The sequence below is a fragment of the Fusarium oxysporum genome, chromosome 5 (assembly GCF_000149955.1).
Source record: "Fusarium oxysporum f. sp. lycopersici 4287 chromosome 5, whole genome shotgun sequence".
Taxonomy (NCBI): Eukaryota; Fungi; Ascomycota; class Sordariomycetes; order Hypocreales; family Nectriaceae; genus Fusarium; species Fusarium oxysporum.
Window position 1 is genome coordinate 4,674,890 of NC_030990.1, and position 20,897 is coordinate 4,695,786.

At 48.4% G+C, this 20,897-nt stretch overlaps 7 protein-coding genes across 8 annotated transcripts; 3 read left to right on the forward strand and 4 right to left on the reverse strand.

Annotated features, from left to right (window-relative positions):
• Window positions 1–306: 306 nt before the first annotated feature.
• On the reverse strand, window positions 307–1,745 carry FOXG_02580 (uncharacterized protein; the record flags this gene model as incomplete). The annotated part of the gene is made up of 3 exons (XM_018380038.1): window positions 307–1,106; window positions 1,183–1,278; window positions 1,364–1,745. 3 exons carry the CDS (start codon window positions 1,743–1,745, stop codon window positions 307–309), a joined length of 1,278 nt encoding a protein of 425 aa, XP_018236206.1.
• A 1,082-nt stretch (window positions 1,746–2,827) lies between these two features.
• On the forward strand, window positions 2,828–3,607 carry FOXG_18348 (uncharacterized protein; the record flags this gene model as incomplete). Its single annotated transcript, XM_018398421.1, has 2 exons — window positions 2,828–3,196; window positions 3,251–3,607. The coding sequence occupies 2 exons, from the start codon at window positions 2,828–2,830 to the stop codon at window positions 3,605–3,607; spliced, it is 726 nt and encodes a 241-aa protein (XP_018236207.1).
• An 865-nt stretch (window positions 3,608–4,472) lies between these two features.
• FOXG_18349 (uncharacterized protein) lies at window positions 4,473–4,790 on the reverse strand (the record flags this gene model as incomplete). The annotated part of the gene is made up of 1 exon (XM_018398422.1): window positions 4,473–4,790. One exon carries the CDS (start codon window positions 4,788–4,790, stop codon window positions 4,473–4,475), a length of 318 nt encoding a protein of 105 aa, XP_018236208.1.
• Window positions 4,791–6,375: 1,585 nt separating this feature from the next.
• FOXG_02581 (uncharacterized protein) lies at window positions 6,376–6,709 on the forward strand (the record flags this gene model as incomplete). Its single annotated transcript, XM_018380039.1, has 3 exons — window positions 6,376–6,394; window positions 6,489–6,579; window positions 6,685–6,709. 3 exons carry the CDS (start codon window positions 6,376–6,378, stop codon window positions 6,707–6,709), a joined length of 135 nt encoding a protein of 44 aa, XP_018236209.1.
• Window positions 6,710–8,179: 1,470 nt separating this feature from the next.
• Window positions 8,180–9,858, forward strand: FOXG_02582 (uncharacterized protein; the record flags this gene model as incomplete). The annotated part of the gene is made up of 4 exons (XM_018380040.1): window positions 8,180–8,372; window positions 8,423–8,723; window positions 8,787–9,164; window positions 9,231–9,858. The coding sequence occupies 4 exons, from the start codon at window positions 8,180–8,182 to the stop codon at window positions 9,856–9,858; spliced, it is 1,500 nt and encodes a 499-aa protein (XP_018236210.1).
• A 5,331-nt stretch (window positions 9,859–15,189) lies between these two features.
• Window positions 15,190–16,851, reverse strand: FOXG_02583 (uncharacterized protein). Of its 2 annotated transcripts, XM_018380041.1 has the most exons (4): window positions 16,635–16,851; window positions 16,088–16,575; window positions 15,971–16,035; window positions 15,190–15,914 (listed from the first exon to the last, which is right to left on the reverse strand). In XM_018380041.1, the coding sequence occupies exons 1-4, from the start codon at window positions 16,788–16,790 to the stop codon at window positions 15,505–15,507; spliced, it is 1,119 nt and encodes a 372-aa protein (XP_018236211.1). In that variant the 5' UTR covers window positions 16,791–16,851; the 3' UTR covers window positions 15,190–15,504. The 2 variants fall into 2 exon arrangements, with proteins under 2 accessions (XP_018236211.1, XP_018236212.1); XM_018380042.1 differs by having other exon boundaries at window positions 16,088–16,851.
• A 1,882-nt stretch (window positions 16,852–18,733) lies between these two features.
• Window positions 18,734–20,845, reverse strand: FOXG_02584 (uncharacterized protein; the record flags this gene model as incomplete). The annotated part of the gene is made up of 4 exons (XM_018380043.1): window positions 18,734–19,918; window positions 19,974–20,159; window positions 20,232–20,461; window positions 20,764–20,845. The coding sequence occupies 4 exons, from the start codon at window positions 20,843–20,845 to the stop codon at window positions 18,734–18,736; spliced, it is 1,683 nt and encodes a 560-aa protein (XP_018236213.1).
• Between the last annotated feature and the right edge of the window lie 52 nt (window positions 20,846–20,897).

A 20,897-nucleotide genomic window follows, 5' to 3' on the forward strand; every position in this document is an offset into this window, starting at 1 on the left:
CTATATTGATTCGGCGATTAGGTAAAACGTGCTACATAAAACCAAGAATTTGGGTATCTCTCTACATGTCTACCGACCGCCGGTCTCACCATCTTCAGACTTATTCTAGGTTCTATTATCTCTAACCTCATGTTTGCGTGAGTTCCTGACCTCGCTGGTTGCTTCTGGTGAGTCACATGCTGATTGAGGTCTAGGTAAAATGCCAGATGCTCTTATAATTCGTGATTCCGGGCTTTAGGACAATTAGCTTTGAATACACCTTGATTGAAACAGGTCTCTAGATATCCTCGTCTACAATAATCAAATTTAACTAACAAATTGATCAGGTCTCCACTGCGATTGCTGTTGCCCATCATCTACTGGATTAGGGCCAGGCGCTGTTGGCTGCTGGCCAGGAGGCAGTGCCGGACCACCATCTGTTCTCACCCATGGCGACTGTATAGTCCCATCGTCGCGTAAGATCCAATACTCCAGAGGAGAAGCGCTCCCGATATCCCAAGGCCATCCTTGGGTATTAACACCTCTACTTAATAAAAGGACGAATGCAGGAGCATCAGTATGCGAATGCTTGGTGCTCACAGGCAATACATTGAAGGGGATGTTTAGAATTCCGTTGGTGTCAACCCCTGGATCCCAATAACTTGGATCCGTCGTCGTCGTCAAGCCCATCCGCCCTTCAATAAGGTACGTCAGGAGGGGTAGATCGCCATCTCGCGAGTAAATTGTCGCGAGACCCTTCAGCGGGTGGTTTGTCTCGTCAAATCTGAACTCTACCTCAGGGTAGATACCTTCAGCGTCGTCACATGGCGCTGGGTAGACCTCGAAAGCCTGCGCAGGGTAGCCCGAGTTGGGGAACTCATCAAATGGATTTATCACGTGTGGCCCGCCTGCTATAGGCGTGTAGTTCTTGACGTGGGAATTATTACGCCACATTCTGAACCAATTGGTCAGGTTCGACCCTTCGTCTTGGTAGCTGAGCTTGAATTTCTTGACAAATGCCGGAAATTGTTTATATGCCGTCTTGAAGACCTCGTTTACATTGGCAGTAAACTGACTCGTGAGTTGCTCAACTTCCCTTTGGATCTCTTCGTGTGTTGTAGTCTTGTCTGCAAGGTCTGTTGTTTTTGGGTCAGCTTAACGATGCGCTTTCAGCAGGGTATAAAGGTTGAGATACTGACTGACCTTGTAACGCGATTATCTGGCATGCCAAAGCAAAGCCCGCCATGCCGAACGCCCACCCGAGGGCCTTGTCAAGGTCATCAAGGTAAGTCGCCGCGGCTAGATGCGACTAGTCTGCAGAGTGGTTGTTGGTGGCAGAGAGGCACGATGGGGCTGGTGCACAAGGTTGACCTGTTGTGAATACGGGGTCTGATGTGTATTAGGGAGGCATCCTGCCCAGTTAAAACATTGAAGATATTCTGGACATTATACGCAGCACCTTCTGCACCCTTGCTATTAAAGGCATGAAGATAGCTCTTAATCCCGTTGGTATCATTGTTTTGGACGGCAATAGGATAGTCATTCTGCCAGGTCTCAATTATTGTGAGAGAAGAGAACAGCATCCCGATATCCGTCAGCTGCTCTTGTTGAACCTGGATGGACTGGAGCGTGTCTTGTATGTTGTTCAACGCGCTCATGATCTGATTCTGGCGCTCTTCGGCGGCTTGGTCCGCCTGTTCCTTTTCGATCGAACTGATAGCGATTTTGACGACAGTGCCGGCGACCTGACCAGCGGCTGCCGCCATGACTGTTTGTGTGCGATTGGGAAATTGTAAATGGAGTGGGTTCCTTGATAGAATTGGAAGTGGGATGGTAAATGCTGAGGTTTGGTCAAGCAATTCATCCGGACTCTTGCTGAATATATATAGTTGTCCACCACGAATACTTTACCTACTATCACGTGTAGCTAACTAAAGAGGGTTGAGCTCGGTGGCTGGATCATACTTTTATGAAGGTCTATCTGCAGCACATTATCACGAATATGGACGAGTGCATCGTGTAATGTGTTGCCGTGACCCTCACTGCCAGAATCAGTTCAACCCTTTTAGCGTGCACATTTTGGTCTCGAAGGGCCTGTGGACAGTAGATGCACGATTGCGGTGTAGAACGAGAGCCCAATGTATCCGTACTGAGTTTAGTGTGGCCGCTGGTTCACTGGGCTTTAGGCGATGGCTTTCGAGGCGTATTTATTTCGTTGTAGTAGGTATCGCTGAAATTCCAAGTGGGGTAATAATACACACTATTGCCCAGCCTATCGTAAATATGCATAAACCTTTGTCCTCCTATCAACTGAAGCATCAGTGCAGGTAGTAAGCTGTGGAATAGGTCTAGACCTAGGGCTGCGATGCGATACATCAAGCCATGTCACCAACTATTGGATATCTTTCCGAATTGAGCTACTTTCAGCTTGCGGAGGCGCAGGCCAGATGAAACCTTGAACAGGGTTCGTGGGATTACTACCAGATACAGCTAGATCCTTTGACATGGTCCGAAAATCCCGACCTTTACCATCATTCCAATCCATATAGAATTGTATTTTCAGTACTTTTGCCTCATTGCAGCATTTCAATTCCAACAACATCACGCGAATCATGCGTCCGTGGAGACACCCTCGATTCAAGACTGCCGGTCCATTGGATAAACGCCGCACCGCCCATCGGTGCGAGCAGTGCCGCGTGAGTCGAACAAAGGCAAGCCACGACCATGCCGCCTTGTCTTTTCTTTTCTTTTCTTCTCGACGTGCTGGCCCCGTCTGATAGTGTGATGCCGAACGCCATGCAGCGCCTGTAGATCGCGCGTGACCAGGTGCCAGGATCGAACACCCCAGATGGCAACGCAGCTTGACATCATCTTGCCAATCGCCGTGGCCAGTCCAGATGAAAGCCAGCTCCAGCTCTGCCTGCGTCGCGCCTACGAATTTGTCGGGACTTGCCCGTCGCCTACAACGGATCTGTTCTCAACCGACGTGTTCTTGCGGCTCTCCCAAGAGGACGAGAGTATTCGGGCGGCTCTTGTTCTTATTGGCGACGTGTATGTCACCAATAGCCAACAGCCAGCGCAGAGCCAACAGGGGGATGTGCTCATGGAGACGGAGCAAAACGAGCTCTATGCCACGATTCAAACGCGCATCCAAAAGCCCGACGCGCATACTGACCCTTCCCTGTTTCTGTTGACTCTCCTGTTTTGTATCATGCAGGTATTCTACCATCGGACCTGGATACCTCAATCTATGATTAACAACTATAAATAGTTAATGAGCAATCGGAGCACTAATGTCTGCTTGCAGATCTTGGACCAGGTCGCCTTCTACATTGTGCACCCTCGTGGTCCTGATAGACTTTCGACACAGTTTGACAAATCTACACTTCTGGTATTTCGATTTCTTCAAGGAGTAGGAAAACTATTGCGCGATGAATGCACGACGTTTGCAAATGCAGAATGGTGCAAAACATATCAAGACGTCAAGGTGGGCGGGGTTCCTATCAACAGGGAACAGGATACGTGGTTCTTCGAGTGTGTATGCATCTTTGTCGCGAGGTTGACTGATATCAATGTCCAGTATGCCCGCTCACCCTTGTCGCCGATACACGTAGGCCTAGTTTTCTGATTCAATTTCCATGTCTCATATTTGGCTTGATCAAGAGAGGCAGTTTACTCGCGTTCCTGGGTTCATCCATGACGCAATGGACTGTACCTGCTCGGACTGTGCCGAGGCCTCAACTTACGTCAAGCACCTAGCAACAGGGCAAAATATCATGCGGCAAGCTGTAGAGCTCCTCGAGTCTATTGACAGGTTTGACGAACTGTTAAGCGGCTCAAAACTCGCTCACGACTCAGCGTATGACATGTTCCACGCCCATTCATTGTGTCTGAAGATAGGTACACTTCGGCTATTTTCCCACTTCCTCTGGCAAAAAGCTCCTTTCTCCGAAGAGGCTTTGCGTGAGTCAGGTATCCAGGCTTACGCGCAAACTGCCTTGAACCACGTCGGGAACAGGTTGCAGTATTGTGGGCTCGAGGCCGTGATTTATATTCAGCATCTTGTAGTCATTGGAATTGAAGTGCGGGACCTAGCGAGCAGACATCTCGTTACCTCGTTGTTGCAGAAGATTAGAAGCCAAGGGTTTATAATTGTAGAAGTCTATATTGCAAACTTGCAACTAGCTTGGGAGGCAGTTCCAGGAGCTTCGGGTCCTGCTACTTGACGTTCTTCTCTAAACCGGCCTGTTCTAAGTATGACGGCTGAGATAAGGAGCCGTAATCAGTTAAGTCTGGAGTCTGCAAGTAAATACCTTCTGTCATGTTCCAGTAAAGCCTGTCATTGAAAATTAAGTCGACTGGCATCTATTTGAGATTGTCCAAGGCGCAAGTGGATAAAGAATATCACAAGAGTGAGAGCCATTTGGGCTATTATGAATGGAGCTGTGACCCAGTGCAACTAAAATTACACTTCTAGCGACTCGGCAGTGAGACTAGATCAAATCAGAACAGGACATGACAGTCAAGACTAGGCCTAACTTTCGACCTTGCGTAGGCTTTGCAAACGGGAAGGCAATAAATCCGGTCGAGGGGACAGGGGATCCATCGAGGTTCCGGGAAGAATACTGAAATCGGAAAGAGGCCATTCCAGCAGGGACATTCAAATGAGAGCTGGCGATGGCAGCGAGCTTTAGTAGATCCCCTGGCTTCGACGTGGAGAAATCATCTGCCGTTGCGTAGAAGTCAAAGTTGAACGCTGTTCCGAGCGTCTCAAGGTCTGCTGCATTGAGATGGCGAGGACTTGTTGGCATGTCTCATTGCAACCGTAATATTGAGCGACTTCGCTGCTCATGTTGAAATTCAATGTTTGGCCTATGCCTGTCTGAGCCTTGGCTGTCGACGCCAGGAACAGAATGGCGAGTCTGGGAGAGATAATCATTTTGGGATTGAGTTGAACAAAGCTGTTTAGAAAGCGCATATAGACGATGTTTTCTGAAATGCGTCTTGAAGTCAAGGAAGGAGGCATGGTTTAATACCTGAAAAACTCAATGGATGCGGATTGAGCGGATGGAGTTAGAGACTTTGCCAGTTCGTGATATTTGATCATCATCAGATTCGGGACGGTGGCAATTAGACAAACAACTCACTAGAGCAAAGTTCGCCTGAACCCTACTCTGTCCGATCAAGCGCACAGACGCAGGATTCATGAAAGAGGTGTGGCTTTCAGCCCTTATCGTCTCGGTTCCTATGTGCCGTCGCCCGAAAATACATGGGCGACGTCGTCCAAAGAAATTCAAGGCGTAAGCGGGACTAGAGTTCGAACTAGAATTACTTGGTGTAAGAACAAGCCTTTTCTGTAGGGATCGTGTAAGTCATGCTTAATCAGGATAAGTTATAAATCTGACACGCCCTCCGCGGCTACCGCCCACCCACATACACTCTCAAAGGAACCAAGCGCTATATACGTGAGCTAAATTACAACAATTAGTTACTACTCCATGTAGCTTAGATGAAAGCTTACTGCATCCCTCTGTAGATGGAGTTATGCCCCGGTTGCCCCAAGCGCAATTAAGGTAGAAATCGAGCTGTTTTGATTATCGCAAATCAAATCTTACTAAGACGGCATAGTTGCCAGCCCCATTTTGAAGGCGTTGGTCCCTTGATCTTTCTTGTAGGGATCGCACAATCTATCCTAGATCGGGATAAGTTGCAGATCTGCAAAGCATACCCTGCATCTTGTTTCGAGACGAATTCCGGCCTTAACGTTGTTAAATCTATTTTCTCTTATGCAAGGGTTGCACCATTAATTTTGGATTGGGACATAAATCTCCAACCGCTCACGGTTGTTCTTGTAAACGGCACTTCAATCTTTCTAAAGCTCAAGCTGGCTGCTCCGGAACATCAGAAATAGCTAAAGGCCCTCTCATAAACAGAAGTCTATCTAAGTCTTCTTGAATTTCTCCTGAGAAAGTCCTTATTTTAATCTTATCCAACTTCTCACTTCTTCCTTAACTCCCCTTTACTAAAGTCTTATTCTTTCACTTTCCTTTTTTCTACATTCTCTGCAGTTTCATCCTTATATCATCCCAAGTATGCCTCGGACATGCCATGGTCAGTATATATGAACTCATATCATTTGTGATGTTTCTCTAACTCATAGCCATATCCAGCACTCGAAGTCACTGACACGAAGTGGGACTTCTGTCCAAATCTAGCAGCAGCCTACATCATGATGGTAGTCTTCGCCTTAGCGACATTTACACACGCCGTTCAAGCCGTCAGATATCGCAAGCCGTATTGCTGGACAATTGCAATGAGCGGTTTGCCTCAGACCCTAGCATATCTCTTTCGGATTCTTAGCATTAAGAATCCGGCGAGTCTAGGGCTTTATGCAGCATGGTTTGTTTTAATCATGGTATGTATAAAGCTCCCATGAGATATGGGTTAGCATTGCTGAATCTCGAAGATTGCGCCAATCTGGACCAACGCATTTGTATACATGATTCTAGGTCGCATGGTCTGGAACTTCTCGAAAACTTGCAAGGTTTTGGGATTAAGCGCATGGAGAGTTGGGCAACTCTTCGTTATTTTGGATATAGTGTAAGTCAGGTTCTCTTGAAGGTGACAAGGCACTGATTTACAGGGGATATAGTGCAGCAGTGGTGCAAATCTATGGGGCAGCCACAGCCTCTAACATAAATGCAGCCAAGGAGGTGATTTTGAGAGGTAATCAGACATTGAATAATTACGTCCCGCGTTACTGATGTTTGCTACAGGATTGCATATTTACATGGCAGGCATTGCTATTCAGCAATTATTCATATGCATTTTCTCTGTAATCGCAACATGTTTCCACAGAGATACAACCGTGGTCCTGCCAGGAAATGCCCTCCTGCTCCTTTACTGCTTATACTTTGCAGTCATTTTGATATCTGTAGGTTGAATCACTACGGCATAACGCATTTGTGAAATCGCCTGCTAAGTAAGCATAGACCAGAATTATCTTTCGTCTTATCGAGTATTCTGGTGGTCTCAATAGTTCCATCCCTCGACATGAAGCTTACCAGTACTGTCTCGATTCTTTACTTATGCTGATCGCATCATGCGTACTCAATATTGTACACCCCGGTCGGGTCATGCCCGGAAAGCAAGGAGATCTTCCCAACAAAGCGGAGAGAAAACTGCATGGAATTACACCCGAAGCTTGCGGCGATCGTATTCTTCTTTCCAACCAGGTAAACGAAAACGCATAGTTCAATGGCTGTCGATGTTGTGAGCTAGAGGTGTTATTTGCAGTCGAGAGCTGTGGCTGAGAGCTTATATCACCACACAGAGCTTATTTAGCAAGTATGATGACATAGCAGAAAGTGAATAGATGTGCTAGGCATTAATTTTTATCATATCTAGCTCATTGTGATGATTTGACTCACAATCCGCCACATAATCGAGGCATGGTCATCCTCATGTGGTATCTCCGCGTTTCGGCGGAGTGACATCAATGGCTGGAACTTAGCGGGCGCACCTCAATTAGATGAGTCTCTGTTAGGTCATATGTCACTCAGGGGGCCAAGAATAAATAAACTCGAGACTAAATTGGTATTTTCTTCAAGAACAGCTATAAGAAGCAGTCCATTCATCCGTTGTGGAATCTGGAGGCCGCAGCAGCTTCGTGAAAATTCGTGCACTTTCTGTATATGGGTGGGGTGCACAATTGAAACAACCCCAACTTCCGGGTCAGAACGGAGGGCTTCTCAAAACTGGCCTCCAAGTAGCTGCTATCGAACTGGTGGTGGCTTGGCTGCAGAGCGATGTGACCTTCTCTACCATGGTTTTTGCGGTTCATTAAGATAACTGGCGAGCGGATAAAACGCCAAAGAGTGGTTTTGACGCAACTGGACTGAAATGGGTGTCGAAGCGTATGCGGAATGTCACAGGCTATCATGCCAATCAAGACAACCTTCTGGGCTTTTAGTCGTAAGGCTGAGCAGCTAGTTTAAGCTTGGCCGTAGGGGCTGAGCACTGCAGATTGAGATATAGATAACAAGACCATTTCTGCTCCTTGCACCTACATCATTCCCTTCCTGTCCCACCATGTAATTTATCTAATGTCGGCTCCCAACATGCCATACTAATACAAGATCGTGCTCTTCATAATTTTACTACTCACGAGGTGCGGGAAGCTGAGAACTTCCCTCGTGCAATGGCAGCCAAGTCCTGGTTCTTATCGATTGTAGTCTTGGTTACCAGCCTCCATCTTTCGATGCAGAATGATCCCGTCAAGGACTTTTGCCGACGATTTGGACACCAGACAGCAGTGGTAGATCGAAAGCTATATATCGATGGAGGATTGGTCAACTGGAAACCGCTAGAGACCGACCCAAAGAATTATACAAGTACGCTGTCTTCCCGTATCTTGCGTGGAGTGAAGTAACCATTTCTCCAGATACCTGGCTGGTGTGGCATGACCTTGATCACAATAGCAAGGATAATATGCCGCAGATTCATGCGAATCTCAGCAAGAATGTCTCGGTTCCTTCAGTACATGGCGGTGCTCTTTGGGCAGATGATGTTAACTACCGTTTATTCCTCTTCGGCGGCGAATTCTTTAGCGGCAGCCCGACCACTTCGAACTTCATGTCCTACGATATATGGTATGATCAGTGGGATGATTTCGGACCGCCCTCCGACGATATCAAGCGCGTCAGTTATGGGGCTGCTACAACTGTAAAGGAGCGAGGGGAAGGGTAAGTTGACGGTTTTCCTAGCTCAGGTGGCCTTTATGCAATAACCAGCACTGACCTCGTTAGATATTACTATGGAGGCTACCTTTCGAGAGCTTCTGTGCCCGACTGGAGCGGCGAACGACGTGCGACATCAGATTTAATTCGATACCAGATGGACAGTGATACTTGGGCCAAACTCTCAGGACCTGATGATATTAAACGCGCTGAAGGAGTCATGACATTTATCCCCGCCAGCGACCGTGGTATGCTGGTCTACTTCGGGGGGTTTCAGGACCCTGGAGATAATGGCACCATGGTCTCACAGCCATTAGACGAGATCTTTCTCTATGATATGATATCGAACAAGTGGCACGTTCAGAAGGCAAACGGTACAATTCCTGAGAGTCGGGGAAGATTCTGTGCTGGAGCTGTATGGGCAGAGGATCGCAGCAGCTACAACATGTAAGACGACGCAGTCAGAGTGCCTGGCTTTGGCCTACTGCTTTCGTGATGCTAACTCATGTATAGATACATTAATGCAGGACATGGGATAGAGGGGCCTGGATTCGATGACGTCTATATCCTCTCTTTACCTTCTTTCACATGGATCAAAAGCTATCCTCTCGATCAAAACGGGACAGGCTACTACCCATCTCACAGCCTATCATGCGATGTCGTCAACCAAGGCTCACAAATGCTCACTATCGGCGGCGCATTCCCACAAGACGAAACATGTGATGTCGATGAGGTTTGGGGAGTTCACAACATCGATCTAGGCAACCGTATCAAATCAAACTTCAAGAAGGTCTGGGCAGGCTATGAGCCGAGTCTCTTCGGCTATAAGGTTCCTGGGTTTGTGACGAGTGTTATTGGGGGGACGGAAGATGGAGGCGCAACCAAGGTCAAGCCTGACCAGGGATTTGTTAATCATGATCTTGGCACGTTGCTAAGTATGAAGGCAGTTTTTACCAATCGTACAAGGCTTGATGATGGACGCACTGATCCTAAGGCCGCTGCATCAGAAGGAGGATCAAGCTCAAAATCAGGACTGTCTACAGGGGCAATTATTGGTATTGCTGTTGGCGCTGGAGTTGTTGTGCTGGCAGTTCTAGTTGGCTTATGGCTGATGCGCAGGAACCGAAAGGCGAAGTGTTGAATGTTGGAGGGTTCACCCTCAACTTCAGGATTAAGGTTCAGGATTAAAGTTTGACGCCCTAAACTTAGATCGTAGGACTTTCATCTAGGACTTTCTAGGACTCAAGTCCTAGAAGGAACCAGTCAAAGATATAAGGTCTCAATGGTCCTTCGATTGCGAAAGAATCAAGAAATATACACGATTCACCTTAATATCTGACAATTAAGAGTCTCATTGCCTCAACCATTTTTATTTTTATTTTTCAATACCTTGAAGAACCCTCTTTCTCATACATAATGTCCCTATCCAAGCCCCAAAAGGAAGGTCTTACGGCTACCCTCTCTAAGCCTGAGGACTTCCTCAACTGGGAGCATGAATTCCTCCTTCAGGCCCATCGTCTTGGTCTTCAGCAGCACCTCAAAAGCAAGACATTCCTCGGAGACGAACCAGCTATCCCGGATATAAGAAAACGCAGATATACGAAGACCGCTACAGCCCAACGAACAATCCGGTCTCATACTGCCGAATCTCAAGACGGCGCCCCAGACGACATTCAGGAAACGGCAAATGGAACATGGTCTATCTCTGACCTTACAGACCAAGGCCAGAAGATCTTCCAGCAGGATTTAACCTTTTATCAGCTACAAGAGAAGGTTTTCGAAAAACAGAAAAACGCTCTTGGAACCCTTCAGGACTGGGTTATCCGTACGGTCTCCCCAAGCTTGATTCAAACCTGCTGTCAGTCACACGAATCAATATACGAATGGCACTGGAACCTTCGTGCCCGGTGTGGAAGGACCGAGGAAGATGAAACGAAGGATGCCAGAAATAGGTATCTTACATTACTAAGAACTGCCCCAAAGACGGTCAGCCAAGCAGCATTCAAGTGGCTAGATCAATGGGAAGAGGCAATGGCGAAAGGGCGACAACGAGAGGTCCCTGAAACGCTCCACAACAGTGCATGGGCCTGGGACTTCTTCAGTGTCACCACACACATCTTGCCCAGCTGGACTGCCTCATACAAAATCTCTTCAAAGACTCTATTGCAAAATAGGGCCCTCTCATACCGAGATGTAGGGAACGCCTTCCGAAATGAGCTCCAAGATGCAGAAGCCACGAAGGGCCGAGTGGCCCGCGGTGCGTTTTCTGCGAGCTATGCTGGGGAGGACCCCCAGGATGATGAAGGGGACGCCCGCATCATTGAAGGCCAGTACCCATTTTCGAAGAAGGGAGAAAGAAAACGCCAGAGGTCTCCTGAGAAGAGACAGGAATGCCCGGCGTGTGGGTTATCCCACGAACTTGCGAAATGCTTCTATGTCTTTCCAAATCAGGCATGGAAGGGATTCAAGCCCCGAGAGAAGATCCAAAAGAAGGTGAAAGAAGCTCTCGAGGAAGACTCAGACCTGGAGGCCAAGGTAAAAGCCCTCACTCGGAAGAAGGCCAGGACCACAAAAGACAGAACCTTGATGCAGCCAACAAAGGAAGAAAACTCAGACCAATGACTGTACGGCCGACCAGTCGCCGAAATCAAGACCGCCTTTGCAGCCCAAAGGGATAACTATCCCTTACGGAACTCCGTGATCCTCGACCCCGGAGCTACTATCTCAATCACAAACAGTGCCAACAGACTAGCGAGATTCCAGCAGGCTATTCCAGGCGACTTCATCTGGGCAGGAGACCGAAAACTACCCATCTTAGGCTACGGAACCATGACCATCAGGCTCACAGGAACTCGAGTCCTAATGCTTGAAGATGTAGCCTATTGCCCTCGGCTCCTTACGACCCTAGTCTCCCTACGTCAACTACGAAAGAAAGGCTTCTATTGGGATAATAGGCGTAACCCAACGACCCTCCGACGACTCGACCGAACGATTGCATGCACAATCCATGACCTATACGGCCAGTATGTCGTCGAATACCAGTCAGAAAGCTTCCCAAAAGCAGCCTTTGCAGCCCACAGATTCAGCTCTCACACAAAGAGAGCCCCTTTGACGGGAGAAGCTATCCGATGGCACAGTCGCCTAGGGCACCCGGGACCACAAGCTCTGGAACATCTTATCTCGGCCTCTCAAGGGGTGCGAATACGAGGACCAGCCACTGTTGAATGCGACGCCTGTGGCATATCGAAGATCAAGAGACAAATCAGACGAGCCCCAAGACAATCCGATCAGAAGGCCGGCGAGCGTATCGCTATTGACTTCCATGACTACCAAGAAGGCATAGGCGGCTATACCTCACAGATGTTGTTAACCTGCCGAGCTACGGGTTACATCTGGGATTACTACCTCACAGCCCGGACGACAGAAGCTGTTATCACCGCTTTCAAATCCTTCCTAAGTCATCTGGAAGTCCAACACGGCCTCAAGGTCAAAGTCATCGAATGCGATAACGAGATCACGGAGATCAAGCCGAAAATCGGAGACTTCCTGAGGAATAGAGCTATCATCATCGAGCCCTCGGCCCCATACACACAAGCCCAGAATGGGGGTGCCGAACGCTCAGGGGGTGTAGTCAAGGACAAGGAAAGGGCTATGCGAACAGGCGCAAAGCTTCCTCACCAGCTGTGGCCAGAAATTGGAAGGACAGCAGTTTATCTGTACAACCGAACGCCGAACTACGCATCAGGCTGGAAAACGCCATATGATCAACTGCATACAGCATCAGCCAAAGCAGCAGGGATTCCACAGCCGAAGAAACAGCCGGATCAAACACACCTACGGGCATTTGGCTGCAAGGCCTATGCAATGACCTCAGATGCCCAGCAGAAGGTCAATCGCAAGATGCGGCTTAAGCCCAAAGGTTGGATCGGCTTCCTAGTGGGATATAGGTCCTCAAATATCTATAGGATCTGGATCCCCACGATCAACCGGATAGTCAATACTCGAGACGTCATATTTAATGAAGACGAAGGCTGCAACGGAGACTGGGAAAGCTTCAAAGATGAACTACTCGAAGCTGACCTAGAAGAAGTTGCCAAGTTCGTACAAGGATCCTCCCTGCCGGAACAAGACGACAACGAACAAGCCGAACAGGTTGAAGACTGTATTGAAGTGGTCCTTCCAACAACCACCCTAGCAGACGAAAGCAGCCCTATTACAGACGAAACAGAAGACTGCATCGTGGCGACTGCCCTAGAAAACGGCCTTAAACAGTCAGAAGACTCTGATATCCTTCTAACACCTCCAGTCACACCACTGTCAGCGCTACTAGCGCACAGCTCCAGGGTCTTATCAGACGAAGGAAACAAAACAGTCTCGTGGCAAGCAGCCTTCCTAGCCGGAACAAAGTCCCCTCTCCAGACCTCAATTGAACGGAAGCTCCGACAAGGGGTGAAAATGCATCGAAACTCTCTACCGCCGCCCCCGACGAAACATCAAGACCTAAAGCATCACCCTTTTGGAATGCTCTTTCAAGAGGCTGAAGAAAGCCACCTTCAGAGTCACAAGGAAATGAGGTCCTGGACTGAGATTCGAAAGAAAGACGCTTGCGCCGTTGACCAACAAGTCCTTGGCTGTATGTGGGTATACGTTTACAAGTTCGATAAACACGGCCGATTTCAGAAATGCAAGGCACGGCTAGTGGTCAGAGGAGACCAACAAGCTAAGGGAAGGTTGCAAGAAACATATGCAGCTACCCTAGCCGGAAGGTCTTTCCGGACCCTGATAGCCATTGCGGCCAGATTTGACCTAGAGATGGTCCAATACGATGTGGTCAACGCCTTCGTAAACGCCCCAATTGACCAGGATATTTTCATGCACATGGCCCCGGGGTATAAGAAAACAGCAACTATCCTGAAGCTCAACAAGGCCCTGTACGGACTACGAGCCTCTCCCTTGCTATGGCAGAAAGAACTCTCGAAGACCCTCCTAGAGTTAGGCTACACACAGATTCCTCACGAACCTTGTTGTTTCAAGAAGGAAGGAGTCCTCTTCTTCTTTTACGTTGACGATGTTATCATCGCTTACAGGAAGGCCCGGAAAGACAAGGCCGATGAATTGACTAGACAGCTTGGATCAAAATACAAACTAACAGGCGGAGACCCCGTGCAATGGTTCCTAGGAATGGAAGTCATACGGGACCGACCTGCAAGGAAGATTTGGCTATCTCAAACAGCCTACATTGACAAAATCGCAAATCTAGCTAACAAGGGAACATCTACAGTACCAATGACTCAAACAGAGCTACGACCTCAAACAGGACTAGCAACCCCGGCAGAACTTCAACGATATCAACGTAAAGTCGGCTCGATCCTCTATATCGCCGTTAACACCCGGCCTGACATAGCTTTCGCCGCCTCCAGGCTGGCCCGATTTCTTGTCAACCCTGGCCAAGAACACCAAGACGCCGCCGACCGCGTTATCCACTACCTCTCACACACAAGGCACCGAGCCCTACGATTCGGAGGGCCCGGAGGTCTTACAGTTGCTAGTGACGCTTCTTTTGCCGATAACACCCTTGATCGGAAAAGCTCCCAAGCGTACACTATCCGACTATTCGACGGGTTGATCGGCTGGAGAGCTAGCAAGCAGGACACAGTCACCACATCCACAACAGAGGCAGAGCTCCTAGCCCTGGCACAGGCTGCTAAGGAATCCCTCTATGTGAGTCGGCTGTTGAAAGAGCTTACAGTTCAGATGGATGATCCGACTATCCGTATCGACTGCGACAATACTCAAACTATCAACCTTGTGACCGCCGAAATCGCTACTTTGAAGACTAAGTTGCGGCACGTGGATATTCACAACCACTGGCTGAGACAGGAGGTCCAAGAAGGGAGAATTCAAGTCAAATACACCAAATCAACGGATATGATCGCAGACGGATTAACAAAGGCCCTGCCGGCAGGCAGATGGAACCGCTTCCTCTATCAACTTGGCCTGGAAGATATTCAGGAAAGACAGCAGCAGAGCCGGAAGCAAGAAGGAATAGAAGCAAGGCTCCAGAGGATAGAAGACTGCCTAGGAAATGCAGGCTCAACTGGGACCTATTGAGCCTGAGGGGGTGTGTTGAATGTTGGAGGGTTCACCCTCAACTTCAGGATTAAGGTTCAGGATTAAAGTTTGACGCCCTAAACTTAGATCGTAGGACTTTCATCTAGGACTTTCTAGGACTCAAGTCCTAGAAGGAACCAGTCAAAGATATAAGGTCTCAATGGTCCTTCGATTGCGAAAGAATCAAGAAATATACACGATTCACCTTAATATCTGACACGAAGGTTAATGTCCAGTCAGCTCCCACGACAGAATCATTTTACTCTGTCCCATATATGCCGCAAATCTCAAGCCCGCTATACTTCCCTCACTCTCCCGACAGATGGCGCCGCGGAAGCCCCGGAGTTCAAGAGTTTGAGGGGGAAGACCCAGGTCAGGTTCACTACTGGAGACCGTTTCAGGTCAACGTGGAGCCGTGTGAGATGGATGGGCAAGGGACCAGAACACCCGAGACTCACACCGAGATCGAGTACATTAGAAGCCGTGGAATCTCTCACTGAGCCGCTGGTAGGAGAGTTTGAGAAACAAGGACGTATTGTGCTCAGAGAACACGAATTCACATAGTGCCCAAGGGCAGATCTACAAACGATCTGCTGATTAATTGATAAGAGTTATTATATAAGAGATTAAGTATGGCTGTGCTATTTAATACGCACTATGTTTACCTTGGGTATTTTTAAATGATGTTATTATTTCTCCATGCTCTTGGTGAGTGCAACTCCTCCTCGCTCTCACTCATGGCTGTTTTCGTTATCTTGACTTCCCACTTGGTCTCCTTTTTAATGCCAAGCTTGAGATCACTTGGTTGTCTCGAATCAAACCCCGACCCTTTCTTTTCAGGGCCATCCTGACGACTCACTGAGGAGAGTGTGTACGCCTCTCGACTTGAGAAGGCTCTGGGTGTCCCAGGTCCAGGAGTGCGCGGTGAAGACCCGTAGCCAGATGGGCCGAGTGATAAGGGCTTGCTGGTCAGGTTCAGGCGGAAGGCTATTTGTTTGATCAGAGGCCGCAAGGTTGCCAAGCTGCTTGCCGTGATGGCCAATCCTTGCTCGATTGTTGACCAGATGGCAATGTCAGTGGTATTCCCTGGTGGTAATAGGTTAGTTGACTGCCACGTAATCAAAGGGGGATCTTGAGCTTACAGAGGAAATCGGGCTTTCCAAGGAGATGCAAGTATGGGAATCGAGCAATGACGGCTGCGCTAGCACTATATGCATTGTCAGTACAGTTTTTGTCATCCCTGGTATAAAAAGACTTACATGCAACCCATAGCGAGCAGAGGGATCAGTGAGTATTTCGTTCGCTTGTGTAACTGCAGATTCCATACAATCCACCCAGGAAGCAACGCAAAAACAAGGTCAGAACCAACAGCGAAAACACTGTAGAGAGCCGCCAATCCAATGACGACACCGGGATCAATGCATGTGCCATCTTGGTCCTTGTTCCAGAAGTATGATATAGGATGACACTGGAATAGGGTGACGAAGAAGAAGATGCCGCACGAAAGGGCAGTCGAAAACATGGCGAGGTAGATGGTCCATCGTTGGATCTTTTCGGTGGTCACTCTGAGCAGGAAATAGCCAATGGAGAGTTTGCAGGATATCATGGTGAGGGCGTATCCGAGGTAGCAGAACCACCAGCACATCATCGCAGTGTGGATTTGATTGGTTTCGAGGTCGTCGTGGTGTCTTCCCGTGCCGAAAGTGACACCAACAGTCGATGAGGTCGCATAACAAGTGAAGAATACCTAAAGAAAAAGTAGGGGTCAATTGCTGGAAACTTGTTACCCCTTGAGGCTCAACATACCATGGCGACAACCATCAGCCAGTCGTCCTTTCTGAACCCATTGACCATGAACAACCGAACATAACATCTCAATAGGCATGTGATCAGTGCCATGGCGAAGAAGGTGATATTCACCGCCATGAGCTGCGGCCCTCGATTCTCGATGTGAGCTGCCATGATGGGGACAGATCAATTGATGGTTTCTGCGCAAATAAAGTTTGTCAGGATGGAAATCCTGCCAAGAGATGAGTTCCTGGGGGGAAGGGAAACTTTATATGAAATGTGGATTGCTATTATAGTTGGTATTATACCTGCTTGCACTGTACTAACCGTTGCATTACGTTCTAATTGCGGTATTGCCGTCCGACTGCAACGGCTGCGGTGCCCCGAATGAGGCCAAGATCAGATAGCTCGCTGTATAATTTGGCGTGCAGACAGAAATACTAGTTTGTTTATACGTTATATCAGTGTCTGTCCGTTAGTCCGGCTTTCTGTCACCCAGCGTTAGCGTTCCGGTACTATTCAATTAGTGTCTCCCGTTCAAGGAGGATCAACAGCACTTGCCAAGGATCTGAGACAGAGTTGGTGTGCGTCTGCCAGGGGAGTTGCCCCATTTGGCGTACATCCGATGTAACCTCAGTTAAATTCCGCGTTTGACTAGTCTAACTCTGGCTCGGCGCCGTTGATCATGAACAAGCACCTGCTACGTTGAGCCCCTATAATGTTTGAACATAACGACCTGCAGAGAAGAAAACAAGTACCGGCTCCGGAAGAAACACCCAAAGGAACCAATAAATCCGGATATCCAGTTATTATAGAATGTCCATGTATAGAAACACTAGACCTCACGTGGCGACTCTCCACTGCATCTGGAATGATGAGATCAGGGATTAGTGGGGCGAAACAAGGGGTAATCTCCAAAAGAGGGGAACTGACCAATGTTCACATGCAAAGACATTGAATGTGCCGATGAGATAGCTTCCCTCTAGGCTCTAGCATCGAAAGCCAAGTGCCAAAAAGTCAAGTAAACCATGGCAACGCTTTAACAAGTATTGTTTAATTGTGTACTGGACATCATAATATTCATCGAGTTACATAAAGACCCACGGATAGAGATTTCCTCCAGGTTTGCCCCTGTCCCACTTATCAGGGCAGTACATCCCCACCTGTCTACCCGATAGGGCGGTATATCCGATTTACTCACTGGCGGTTTTTGACAATAAGAGGGGACGTATACCTCTCGGTGGCTCATGTGGTGAATGCAATTAATATGTATCTATGCTATAAGGGTACGTCTGTCACTTACACAACATCGAACAACCCCAATGCGAAAGACTTACTCTAATTGCTTTGACTCCCGCTTGATATACGGACTTGGCGTCAAGATAACGAAAGGATTTCCGACACAAGCTGCAATGATTTCACCTTCCCCCGTTTCGAGAGCCACAATGGATTTGTTTCAGGTCTCATACGTCAACTAGACTTGGCGTTTCAACTTCAGACTAGTGCTAGGCCCGCCAAAGTGGCAGGCTACTGCAAGATTACCCTAGAGCGCGAATTCTTTGGCCATGGAACCAGCATTAAGTGTCCTCTTGTTTGCTTAGTGAGGCACCTGACCTCTAGGTGAGTTCGTTTTAACCGTACAGATGTTACAGTCTCATTAATGGCGATACACCTATACTATGTCGGGTTATGAAATATGCTATAACTATTCCGCGTCGTTGTAACTCCGTCGTTTTAACAGCTTGATCTTTCCTCTTGCTTGCGAAACCTATATAGTTGGGGTTGACATGTCAACGTTTCATACCTGATAGGAGTGACGTATTTAATGGTTTCAGAATGTAGAGCGGATTCCAGCGTTTCCAAAAGTTGAAGGTCAAGTAATGACGACATAACTTCAAAAACATACAACACCGAGCGCTGTCGTTTTCACTCTGAACTAAACAGACCAGGGGACGAAGTCACAGTACCAAAGATAACACGAGCCTCTAAGTCAGGTAGTTAAAGCAAGTAGAATTGAGTACTTAAAGGGACTATTCTGAAAACAAGTAAAGACAAGTAAAACAACCTCCCCCCTAGAATGAAAAGAATGTGATTGCCAAGGAACGTACTCATTCCCTTTAGTACTGGTAAGGGCTAGCACCCAGAAGCACAGAAGGTGCAAATTCAGCGGCAACAGGGTTCAATGAGCCAAAACGCTCAAAGATTGCAGCCATAGAGTTATGCGCTGGCTGCAGGCCACCATCAACCCAACCTCCGAGGAATGACGTGCAGTCACTGTTGATCAAGACTCGGGAGCTTGAAGTGTCGTTGAGCTTCTGGTAGTCATAGAACATGGAAGAGATGAGCTTGTCCTGTCCTGGAAGACCGAGAGAGAATGCACCGTAGGAGTACTGATCAAGAGGCCAGTGGACGAGGTAGACGTCATCGTCAGTCACCGGGTCGAGGAAGTCGGCGTAGTTGGGATAGCTGCTATCTCGCAGGATACGGGCAATCTGTTCCTTGAGGATAGAGAGCAGCTTGTGAGGATCTTGGATGGCCAAGATGGTCTGGGAGAGATCCTCCCAGGCGTATGTGAGAAGGACCATGCCATAGTCTGGATGTCCGTAGTCGAGCGTGTAAGCCTGGGGAAGGTCGGTATCAGACAGAATAACGCGAGGGAAATCAGCAGGCTGGTCACTCCAGAACTTCTTCGTGCGGATGAAAAGCTTGGAAGAGGCAGTCATGTGAAGGTCGGTGATACCACAGTTGACAGCAGATGACATGATGGGCTCGTTGGTTGTGTCCGAGACATCCGCGAGGGCAAAGTTCATGGCTCGGCTCGAGGTGCCAACAACAGCAAGATCATACTGGGCCTGGTCAGCGATGGAATTACCGTCATCAGAAGATGGAGTCTCCTGGATAACAACATAGTCAACATCGCCGCCGCCGCCGCTGGTGATCTTGGCAACAGTGTCAAACTTGGTCTTGAGGCCCAGGTCCGTAGCCCTCTGCCATTTGACGTTGGCCAACTCCCGGATGCCGATCGCTTGGAGACCATCATCAGTCATCTTGGCAAAGATAGCCTGGTCTGACTCGAGGCCATTGACGATGAGGCGGAAGATGGAGTTGAAGCCAGCAGAGTAGACGGCGCCAAAGCCACCTGAACCAACGCCGAGGGTACCAAATCGCTCAAAGTCATCTTCAGTCCAGACCTGACCACCCGGAACGTCCCACTCGTGTTTCTCCCCAAAGATGCGCTGGAGTGCAGTGTAGAAACTGTCGTTGCCAAAACTCATCGAGGTACTTTTGCCATTCCGAGATGACTTGGTTGCGTGTGTCAACGTCAGATGAACTGAGCCACTTTGTGAGCTGCGTGACTGCAGTAATCGACTGAGAAACACCAGTCAAGCCCTTGGAGATCAGAGAACCCCAGCCGTTGCTGACTTTCTCGAAGCCTTTAACAGTGACGTTCTGGCTGATCCAAGAGATAGGAGTCTCCTGGCAGAAGACGATCGTGGGAACTTTGCCTGGATCAGGGAAGTTCTGAATGAAGGTGTAATGGAACTCATTGGCGTATTAGTAGAGAAGGTCCCCAGAAAGGGGGAAACGCATTTCTCCCATTTCACTAATCTTGACACCGTCAGGGGTTTGAATGGTTCGGAGACAACCGCCCATATCATCTGTGGCTTCGATCAAGCCGACATCACCACCGGCCTTGACGAGGTTGAAAGCCAGAGCCACATTGGTGATGCCACCACCGACAAGAGGGATAGAGAAGTTGGAACGCTGAGGTACAAGAGGCCGATCGGTTTCACCCGCAGCCTGGTTCCATGCCGAGTACACAATCTGGGGTGTATCGACCCAGCCTGAGAACGGACCTTTTGCTCACCGATCTTGGAGGGCTGCCTTTTAGCACAGTGGGACCTAAAGACTGGCTTTGATGGAGGAATGGAGGGATCCTTTTTAGGGTGCTTGGAACAGTCTTGATTTTTTCTCTCTTTTCTTTCAGCTGAAGAAATCGTATCTCTTACTAAATCGTTAGGTATTAAGTTCGTCTATGGACTTCGGACAATTTCCTATTCGGCCGGCAAGCCGGAAACAACACCCCTGTATCGCTCCCGTGCTGGAGAGCGGGCCGGTGCGAAGGAGAGACCAAAATTTAACTAACTGCCGAAAACCCACACTTTTCTCTCAAGCATTTCCATTTCCAGGAGGTGGTATCGGAGCCTGGAGATGAAGGGGACATTCATGGGTCCTAAAAAAAGACCTGCATTCTGAGTAGAGATGGATTAAGCAGTGAGG

Coding starts and splice junctions, on each gene's coding strand:
- FOXG_02583 (XM_018380041.1), bottom strand. CDS start 16,790: ATGGCAGCTCACATCGAGAATCGAGGGCCGCAGCTCATGGCGGTGAAT. Junction 16,576..16,634: donor GGCTGATGGTTGTCGCCATG/GTATGTTGAGCC, acceptor CTTTTTCTTTAG/GTATTCTTCACTTGTTATGC. Junction 15,915..15,970: donor TGGAAAGCCCGATTTCCTCT/GTAAGCTCAAGA, acceptor TATTACCACCAG/GGAATACCACTGACATTGCC.